Here is a 10462-nt window from a genome sequence, read left to right as displayed (position 1 = left end):
TAATTTTGTTTCTCAAACTATTATTTTTTGGAAATTTGTTTTGATCATCTATTAGCTTTTAGTTGTTGTTTTGCGTTAATACCTTATTAATTTCACTTAACTGAAAATTATTTATTTAAAAAAAAAAACATGGGATTCACTTCTTTGATATATAGTTTTTAATATTGGTTTGATAAAACATTTAAAATCAACTCAGCGATTCCGATATTTTTTGTTATTACGAATTTTCTCATGTTAATTATCTCTTTGAATTTTTTGAAAAAAAAAAGCAGTGAATAATTTTGTTATACAGCATTAGTTTCACGATTCTAATCAAATCACTGATATTATAGACTACACACTTTATTACGAAAGAAACGGATGCTTGGATACAAATTAAGTGAATAACAAAGTTGATCTTATACGGCAATATATTGATCTCAACCATAGCACTGGCACATTGAGATGCCATAGTTTCTTCTTTACGACTTTGTGTTATCCTTTTAAACCCCTGAACACAAAAAAAAAAAAACTTACAATAAGTTGCATGAGCTGCAACGAAGCGCAAATAACACCAATAATTATTCCACTGAATCAAACTTAGAATTGACTCATCAAATACCAATAGAAAACTCAACTCTTTGTTTGAATCTGTTGAAGAAAGTCAGAATCTTTGGCAAAAGACGAACCTGTTATCAAGCTGGTCACCTGTATCAAATTCAAGAGAAAAAAAAAAGATTCTTTGACTACCCCTAACTTGAGTGGAATCTAAACGAAGCTGACAAAGATGTGATCATCAATAAACTTTGAGAAAGATAATACGTAGCTGCAAAATTCAGTGAAAGGCCAATAAAGTGCTTTACTTTTCTGTGACTCGTTGAACAGCAATCGAAGGGGAAGCATAAAGGAGATTATCAAAGGGAGAGGAATTTAAAAAAACAATAAAAGAAAACTGAAACAAAGTCAACCACCAAAATCGAAATCTAAATCATCTCCCATAAACGAAGCTTTTGAATTAAAAAATGATAATCAATACATGAATAAATTTAAAAGAATCCACAAACAAAATCAAAAACGAAATCATCTCCCATAAACTAAAGTTTTGGAAAAAGTTTGATCATTATGAGTTTCAAAGCCAATATATCAAGAGGAAAGAACTTATAAAGTTCAGAGGATAAACTTAAACAGGAAGAGGTTCACCGGAAATTTTAATATTAGTGAACTTAGAGAACGATTTAGTATATGAAAGATGAGTAGTAGGAAGAGGAAGAGATCGTGACTTACAGCGGAGTAATACCGATGTATTTATACCCAGACATTACAGATCCGGCCGACGCGAAACACACATTGAAGAACTCTTAGTGGGCCACTGTATTAATGGAAATTAAACACATAGAATCCATAACGCAATCCGTTTCGAGAAATCGAGGAAATTGATCGTTACACAATAACTCGCTCGCAAAGAAGGGAGAGCGTGGGCTACACAGACGCCCTACCTAGCTGACACGTGTCAACAAAAGCCCCATCCTGTTTGGTGTTGTGGAGGCCTGTATGCATCACACAAGTCAACTTTATATATATAGATGTCTAGGCATACGTATACATATAGTGGTGGTAATTTACACGTGCACCGAGTAAACCAACTTTTCAGTTCTGAATGTGGAGAATTTTCAAATCAAACGTAAAAGAAAGCACACACAAAATTAAACTAATTAAGTCACAACTCACATGTAGAATTTGACTTGGAAGATGGCCAATTATTCAGTGAATAAATCACATTCTTGGAAACAATTATACTAGTTTCGAAATTTACTATTATTCTCGTTAAATCATTTAGCTAATTAACGGAGATTTTTTTAAGACTATACAAAGCATGTTAAATCCAATGAAGTTGAGCATGGTATATTATATATAATATATGGAAATGGAATACTTATCTACTTTTTTGAAACACGAAACTCGCATTATGTATATAGTCATACAGATATAATAAAATAAAGGAAAGAAGAGGAAGCAACAAAGAAAATGAGGTGTTTGAAGGATACTCAAGTAGAATAGAGAATGTTAGGAATATGGTTCGATAAAATTATGAAAGGGAGAGAGTAAATACATTGTATCATTTTAATTGTTTGGTACGATTCAATTTTCTTATGATCGATTGATACTTTGTAATATTCGTGTCTTTGTTACCTTAGGACATTACATGCACACATCACATATATACCTTCATGTGGTCCTTGTTATATTTTCTTAGAGAGAGAGAGAGAGAGAGTGGTGTAAACTTACCGAAGGTGATTGATATGTTAATATTTACATATCTAGGGTTAGAGTTTTATTTAAATTATAAAATACGACAAAGGTTTGTTTGTATATAACATTTTCTTTTGCAAGATTGGCTATATGTACAAATGAAATACATAACTACTACATATGAGTCATATGAGGAAAAGTCTTTGATTTTATTTTTGGGATGTTCATGCAGACATGCAGTTCTTTACTAATTATCATAACTAAATATTTATACAAATGAAACATTAAAAGGCTTTTTCTTATTTATTTTTCTCGAACTAAAGGAGTGTTGAATATGTCGGATCTAGTAGTAGGATAGTAGTTTAGTATGCATTCCCCTTAATTGTTGGGTCCATAACACACGCATGAATAAAAGACATAAAGCTATTGTCAAGCATCAACTGGATCAGGCGCGTATGTATGGGTTTGTAATGGTATAGGCCTATAAAAAGCCCACTAAAAGTATCAGTTACGGTCTCGCTTGGTCAGTTGGTCACCATAACTTCAGCGAATGTACAAAGAATAAATAATGTAACGGTGACGTCAAGTATCTAATTACCAGATTATTGTTGAAAGTTGACAAGAATTTGTATATATTAAACAATTTATCTTAGATTAATTAACCAAAAATGTTTTATTACATCTTCTTCATTGCCGCGTAGTTTAGACATTCACGTATACAATGTATAATATCTCGTTACCTAGCTGCTTGTGACGTGTGCGGTAGACCAAACTAAGAAATAAAAACATGATTAACTCATTGAAAAGTAAAATGTCATTATCTAGGAGGATATTTGCATTAGACGGCTGTCAGATTAATGCCTAATTATAATTAGGAAGATTGGGTTAAGTTATGTCATTATCTAGATACTTGCATTAAAAAAAAAGATTTGCAAACAAGACTTTGACTTTTAAAATTGCGTTTTGATTCTCTTTCTATCTCAAACTTCCTTCCCACACTGCCTCGAAAATAAAACGTTTTTCTTGTAAGGAGAAAGAGCTCAACGACCAAACCTCCAAGCCAAGGCATAGACTTTTGTTTTTTTCTTTAATTAATTAAACTATCCTCTGTAATCTCGTATCCAAAATTCTCGATAATCAATCTCTTATCCTCATCAAATTAAAAAAAAATGCGATTTTTATTTTTGGGTGTTTGCGTTTGCACAAAAAAATTGACTTTGAATTTTGGGTAGTAATCAAAGCACATTCTGGGTTGATTCGTCAGAGTACAAAGACATTGATTTTGTCAAAGCTTACCTTCTTATCTATAAATTAAAATTACATTTTTTTTTCCTTTACTCTTTTTTTTCTACCCAATTGTAGGATCCTTAGGAGAAGTAGATTCTTACGTTGCTGCAATTTCGTAGATTGTTTATAGATTTTAACAAGATTTCGTCTAAGGTTTCTCAAAGGTAAAGACGTTTTTTTCTAATATAGTTTGAATAAAGTGTTTTTTTTTTTTTTTGCTGAATCAGAGATTTGATGATTGTGTGCCAGGTGAAATAAGTTTAGCTGCATTGAGTTATATGAGCAGATAGTTTATTAGGAAGGGAACTACTATGGGTTGGTTAAACAAGATCTTCAAAGGCTCTAACCAAAGGCACCCCATGGGGAATGAACACTATCATCATAATGGCGGCTATTACGATAACTACCCGCACGAACATTCTGAGCCTACTGATGCTGATCATACGCAGGAACCATCTACTTCTGAGGTGTTACTATATGCTGATTGAATATTGATAGCTTTGCTTTTATAGTTTTTTTTCTGATTTAGGAGATCTCAAAAATAGTCAAATAAATCATATTAGTCTCCATTTATCAGATAATGGTTTGTAGTGTAACCTCAAAATTTTGTTGTTTTTTTTTACTTTTACTAGGAGGAGACATGGAATGGGAAGGAAAATGAAGAAGTAGACCGTGTAATTGCATTGTCTATTTTAGAAGAAGAGAATCAAAGACCAGAGACTAATACAGGCGCCTGTGAGTTTATACATTTTACTGATTGTTTTAGCCCAAAACAGAATAATATGAAGAAAAAAAGATGGTTTTGTTTCATACATTTAAAAAAAATAAAATAAAAAATGAAAAGCAGGGAAACACGCAATGATGGATGACGATGAGCAACTTGCTAGAGCCATACAAGAGAGTATGATAGCTAGGAATGGAACTACTTATGACTTTGGGAATGCATATGGGAATGGACATATGCATGGAGGAGGCAATGTATATGACAATGGTGATATTTATTATCCAAGACCTATTGCTTTCTCAATGGACTTCAGGTTTCACTTAGATAGCCTTTTAATTTTGGGTTGATGTGTTATAGTTTCTTTTAGCTTTTTATCAACAACTTGTCACTACTGGCATAGGATCTGTGCTGGCTGCAATATGGAGATTGGCCATGGAAGATATCTGAATTGCCTCAACGCACTATGGCATCCACAATGTTTTCGATGCTATGGCTGCAGTCACCCAATCTCTGAGTACGAGGTGAACTCAAACTCATTCTTTCCGTTGTAGTTTAACCTTTGAATCAATGTAATAACATGTTTTCCTTTTTTTTTTTTTTGGTCTTAAATAGTTCTCAACGTCTGGGAACTACCCTTTTCACAAAGCTTGTTACAGGGAGAGGTTCCATCCAAAATGTGATGTCTGCAGCCTCTTTGTATGTAAAATCTTTAGCATTTTCAGTTGTTTTCTTTCGGATATTCCACTTATGTTATTTTCTTTTCTTGTGACAGATTTCAACAAACCATGCTGGTCTTATTGAGTATAGAGCACATCCTTTCTGGGTCCAGAAGTATTGCCCTTCTCACGAACACGATGCTACTCCTAGATGTTGCAGTTGTGAAAGAATGGAGCCACGGAATACAGGATATTTTGAACTCAACGATGGACGGAAGCTTTGCCTGGAGTGTCTAGACTCATCGGTGATGGACACTTTTCAATGCCAACCTCTGTACTTACAGATACAAGAGTTCTACGAAGGACTTAACATGACGGTAGAGCAGGAGGTTCCACTTCTCTTAGTTGAGCGGCAGGCACTTAACGAAGCCAGAGAAGGTGAAAGGAATGTGAGTAGAACAAAAAATACAAATTTACTTTAGTAACTATTTGAGAATGTGTCACATTTATATTGTGTCACTGTGTGCTTTCTTAGGGTCACTATCACATGCCAGAGACAAGAGGACTCTGTCTGTCGGAAGAACAAACTGTTAGAACTGTGAGAAAGAGATCGAAGGGAAACTGGAGTGGGAATATGATCACAGAGCAATTCAAGCTAACTCGCCGATGCGAGGTTACCGCCATTCTCATCTTATTTGGTCTCCCTAGGCTACTCACTGGTTCAATTCTAGCTCATGAGATGATGCACGCGTGGATGCGGCTCAAAGGTGAGTTTCTTGCTTCTTGTTTCTTATCTAACTGCTTCTCTTGTTTCACATTTGTTGAACCGTTACTACAATGTGTGGTCTTGAAAAAGGGTTCCGGCCACTTAGCCAAGATGTTGAAGAGGGGATATGTCAAGTGATGGCTCATAAGTGGTTAGAAGCTGAGTTAGCTGCTGGTTCAAGAAATAGCAATGCTGCATCATCTTCATCATCTTCTTATGGAGGAGTGAAGAAGGGACCAAGGTCTCAGTACGAGAGGAAGCTTGGTGAGTTTTTCAAGCACCAGATAGAGGCTGATGCTTCTCCGGTTTATGGAGATGGGTTCAGAGCCGGGAGGCTAGCAGTTAACAAGTATGGTTTGAGGAGAACACTTGAGCATATACAGATGACTGGGAGATTCCCGGTTTAAGAACTCCAAAGTCTTTTTCGATTGGGTTTTGTTTTATAGGATCATTGGTAGATTGTTATTACATAATACTCTTATTCTTTGGTGAAAATATGAAATTTCTTGACCATGTCCTCATGTTATTGAATTTATAGTGTAATTCATTCAATGTTTTTTTTTTTGTAATTATGTGCATCCATCAGAATTTGGCATATGAGCATTTGGATTTGAATCGAGTTTTGTTTCCTAAGCCTCAGTCGAGTTTTATATATGTTTGGATTGACTTTGGACAATAATATTTCAGATTAAGATAGATTTTATAATTCAATTTAAAATCCATTTAAGATCCAAATTCCTTTCAGATTCGGTTAATAATATTTTGGATTCAATTATTTTTATATATTATATCAAAATAAATATTTGTTTTGAATTTTTTTTTCAAATTCAAGATCAGTTTTTTTTTTGGTTTTTGAGTTTTTAGGAATTTGTTCATATTTGAATACGAATAATACTCATATTTTAAAATACTTTTCTACATAAGTAACTCATATATTTTTTACATATTGGATCGAACAGTGTTTTAAAAGTTGATATTTACAGTGCCAAGACATATACATACTCGTCAAATCGGCTCTAAACTAAATAATTCTTTTCAGACTAATTTTTTTTTAAAAGTCGGTCTACGCATTAAAAAAATCAACCAAAACATCCGCATAAACAATAATACTCTATAAAACACCAAATCACCGTCTAGTGATTTATTGAACATTGAGATAATTAAGATTAAGTATATATTTAGGTTTTTTTTTTAAATTCAGGTTCTGTTCAAATCTAGGGTTCAGTAACAAACACCTAATCAAAATCCAAATGTACTTTGTAAATGTTCTCAAATTCCAAAACTATAAGTGACCCACACTAAATCTAACCGTATCAAACCAAAAGACAAAAACCAAACCAAACCAAACAAAAAAAAAAAAACAAAAACCAATTTAAAGGTTTCTCCTTTACAAACACACACTCTCTCTCTCCGTCGCCGACGACCTGTACTAGTATATAGCCTAAAACCTTTGGACCTACACAACGAACGGAAGAACCCTGAGGTCCCAATTTTAATGGGCTCCAAGGTCTAATCAACTCCCTGATGCTCCTCCGACAATCTCCGGCACGCCTCGCCGCCTTTCTTCCGCTTCTTCTCAATCCTCGTAGATTCTCCGATGCCTCTAGAGCCCTACGCCGCGAGCTCCGAGCAGGACACGGCCCAATCAAACCCGAACTAATCGAACGAGTCTCCCGTCTACTCGTCCTCGGAAGGTACGACGCTCTACACGACCTCTCTCTCGACTTCTCAGACCAGCTCCTCAACTCCCTCCTCCGCTCCTCCCGCCTCCACCCTCAAGCCTGCCTCGAGGTTTTCAACTTAGCTTCCAAACAGCAAACTTTCCGACCGGATTACAAGTCTTACTGCAAAATGGTCCACATCTTGGCGAAAGCTAGAATGTACGATCAGACAAGAGCGTATCTATCTGAGCTCGTTGGTCTTAACCACTCGTGCTTCGTTGTCTGGGACGAGCTCGTTCGTGTTTACAAGAGTTTCAACTTCTCTCCTACTGTCTTCGACATGGTGCTTAGAGTTTACGCGGAGAAGGGTTTGGTGAAGGAAGCTTTACATGTGTTTGATAATATTGGAAGCGTTGGGAGAGTCCCTAGCTTGTTGTCTTGTAATAGTTTGTTGAGCAGTTTGGTTAAGAAAGGTGAATACTTTGTGGCGTTGCTTGTTTATGATCAGATGGTGAGTCTTGGGGTTTCTCCGGATGTGTTTACTTGCGGTATCGTTGTGAATGCGTACTGTAGGAACGGAGAGGTGGAGAAAGGTGTGGAGTTTGCTAAGGAGGTGGAGAGTGAGTTCGGTTTGGAGATGAATGTGGTGGTTTACAATAGTTTGATTAACGGTTACGCTGTGGTTGGAGATGTTGAGGGAGTGACGAGAGTGTTGAAATTGATGTCTGATAAAGGGGTTATTAAGAACATTGTTACTTATACTTCGGTGGTTAAGTGTTATTGTAAAAAGGGTTTGATGGAAGAAGCAGAGAAGGTGTTAGAATCTGTAGAGGAAGCTGATCAGCGTATGTACGGTGTGTTGATAGATGGATACTGTCGCTGTGGTAGAGTCAGTGATGCTGTTAGAGTTCATGATGGTATGATAAGGAAGGGAGTGAGAACTAATGCAACCATCTGTAACTCTTTGATCAATGGTTATTGCAAATCTGGTGAACTAGTAGAAGCGGAACGAATGTTTATGCGGATGAAGGATCCGGATCATTATACTTACAACACCCTTGTGGACGGGTACTGCAGAGCTGGTCGCGTCAACGAGGCTTTAAACCTCTGTGATCGAATGTGTGAGAAAGACGTTGTTCCAACGGTTATGACTTACAACATTCTTCTAAAAGGCTTTACTCGTGTCGGTGCTTATCACGACGTTGTAAGCCTTTGGAAGACGATGGTGAAAAGAGGAGTGAGCGGGAATGAGATTAGCTGTAGCACTCTGCTTGAAGCATTGTTCAAGCTTGGCGATTTTGATGAAGCCATGAAGCTATGGGAGAACGTCTTAGCAAGAGGTCTTTTAACAGATACAGTAACCTTAAACGTAATGATAAGCGGACTGTGTAAAATGGAGAAGGTCAATAAAGCCAAAGAGATTCTAGATAGCGTGAAAACATTCAGATGTAAGCCAGATGTGCAAACGTATCAAGCTTTGAGTCATGGTTATTACAAAGTCGGAGACTTCAAAGAAGCTTTTGGGGTTAAAGATTCTATGGAGAGGAAAGGAATGTTCCCCACAATAGAAATGTACAACACTCTGATCTCTGCTGCTTTCAAGTGTAGACATTTGAATAAAGTAACAGATCTTGTAACCGAGCTACACGCAAGAGGGTTAACTCCTACTGTTGCTACATACGGAGCTCTCATCACCGGCTGGTGTAACATCGGAGCAATGGATAAAGCCTACGCCACGTGTTTCGAGATGATAGAGAAAGGGATTGATGTAAATGTTAATATCTGCAGCAAGATTGCGACAAGTTTGTTTCGGCTTGACAAGATCGACGAGGCTTGTTTGCTGTTGCATAAGCTTGTGGATTTTGATCTTCTTCTTCCCGGTTACCATAGCTTCAAAGAGTTTCTTGAACCCGGTGCTACTACGTGTGTTAAAACACAAAGAATCGCTGATTCTCTTACTAAGAAGCTCTTAGTTCCCAGCAACATTGTGTACAATGTTGCTCTAGCAGGTCTCTGTAAAGCTGGGAAGGTCAAGGAAGCTCGAAAGCTCTTCTCGGAGTTGATACTGCGCGAGGGGTTTACACCAGACGAATACACGTACACGATCTTGATCCATGGGTGTGCTGTTGACGGTGAGATAAACGAAGCGTTCAAACTGAGGGATGAGATGTCTGTGAAAGGTATTACTCCTAACGTTGTTACGTACAATGCGTTGATAAAAGGGTTGTGCAAGTCAGGGAATCTAGATCGTGCTCAGAGGCTGTTGCGTAAGCTTCCACAGAAGGGGATAACTCCTAATGCTATTACCTATAACACTTTGGTTGATGGGCTGATGAAAAGTGGTCGTTTGGATGAAGCTATGCGTTTAAAAGATAAAATGATTGAAAAGGGTTTAGTTAGAGGAGGATCTTGTAATAAGCTAAACGAGGTTTTGGATCCGGTAAGCGGATCAGGGTTTACTGGAGAGATGGAAATGGATTCAGATGAGCTGTATGATGTTAGGATAGTTTCTGGAGTTTAAGTATGATGTCCGAAAAATATCCACAGCTCTTGTGAGAATCTTTCAACCATCACTTCAATGTTGCTATGAGTGATGGGAAACAGGACTGGGACGCTACTACGAATCATTTGGATTGATTTGGATCATTTGAGGTTGAGATCCTTCTGCCAGGATTCAATCTCATCTGTATTATCCTGATCCTTGACGTTTTAAGCTATGAGACATCATATTCATGAAGCCTGAAGTGTCTAGCAGCTCCCTGAACCCTAACACAAGGCTTCAGGTACGCATGGACTACACTTGCTCAAGAATCTGTTAGTGAAATCAAGTTGTTCACTTTCAAAAGCTTTACTTCTTTGGATATGAAACTGTTCAGTGAAAGTATTTAGACTCTGACAAAACTAAGGAACTGACAATTGTAAGTCACTGGTAGTGATAAGATAAGATGATCAACAGATCAAACCAGTAACCTCTCTGTTTCATAGTTGTTCCTTCCGAAAGAACTTGTGGGGTCATATTATACTATTGTAATGTTTAATGTAGCAAATGTAATAAATGTGATTGATTAATAATTAAGTTGCTTCATATCAACTCGAGCTACTGTGATTAAATTGACGAGCCACCTCTTTTTTTTGAGTG

General features: G+C 36.8%; 2 protein-coding genes across 6 annotated transcripts; both read left to right on the top strand.

Moving 5' to 3' along the window:
- The first annotated feature begins 1641 nt into the window (after window positions 1-1641).
- LOC103835854 (protein DA1) lies at window positions 1642-6279 on the top strand. 5 transcript variants are annotated; one of them, XM_033276718.1, is made up of 10 exons: window positions 1643-3294; window positions 3592-3680; window positions 3766-3983; window positions 4149-4251; window positions 4361-4553; window positions 4641-4761; window positions 4853-4936; window positions 5013-5345; window positions 5432-5663; window positions 5753-6069. In XM_033276718.1, the coding sequence occupies exons 3-10, from the start codon at window positions 3828-3830 to the stop codon at window positions 6067-6069; spliced, it is 1539 nt and encodes a 512-aa protein (XP_033132609.1). In that variant the 5' UTR covers window positions 1643-3294; window positions 3592-3680; window positions 3766-3827. The 5 variants fall into 5 exon arrangements, with proteins under 5 accessions (XP_009110289.1, XP_033132609.1, XP_033132608.1 ...); XM_033276717.1 differs by having other exon boundaries at window positions 1643-3494; XM_009112041.3 differs by lacking the exon at window positions 3592-3680 and having other exon boundaries at window positions 1642-3294.
- Window positions 6280-6507: 228 nt separating this feature from the next.
- On the top strand, window positions 6508-10414 carry LOC103835853 (putative pentatricopeptide repeat-containing protein At1g19290). The gene has a single exon (XM_009112038.2). It carries the CDS (start codon window positions 7187-7189, stop codon window positions 9842-9844), a length of 2658 nt encoding a protein of 885 aa, XP_009110286.1. The 5' UTR covers window positions 6508-7186; the 3' UTR covers window positions 9845-10414.
- The last annotated feature ends 48 nt before the right edge of the window (window positions 10415-10462 follow it).

This window comes from Brassica rapa, chromosome A08, assembly GCF_000309985.2.
Source record: "Brassica rapa cultivar Chiifu-401-42 chromosome A08, CAAS_Brap_v3.01, whole genome shotgun sequence".
NCBI lineage: Eukaryota > Viridiplantae > Streptophyta > Magnoliopsida > Brassicales > Brassicaceae > Brassica > Brassica rapa.
The sequence above is the reverse complement of the archived record's forward strand: the minus strand, read 5'-3'. Positions and strand labels throughout refer to the sequence as shown.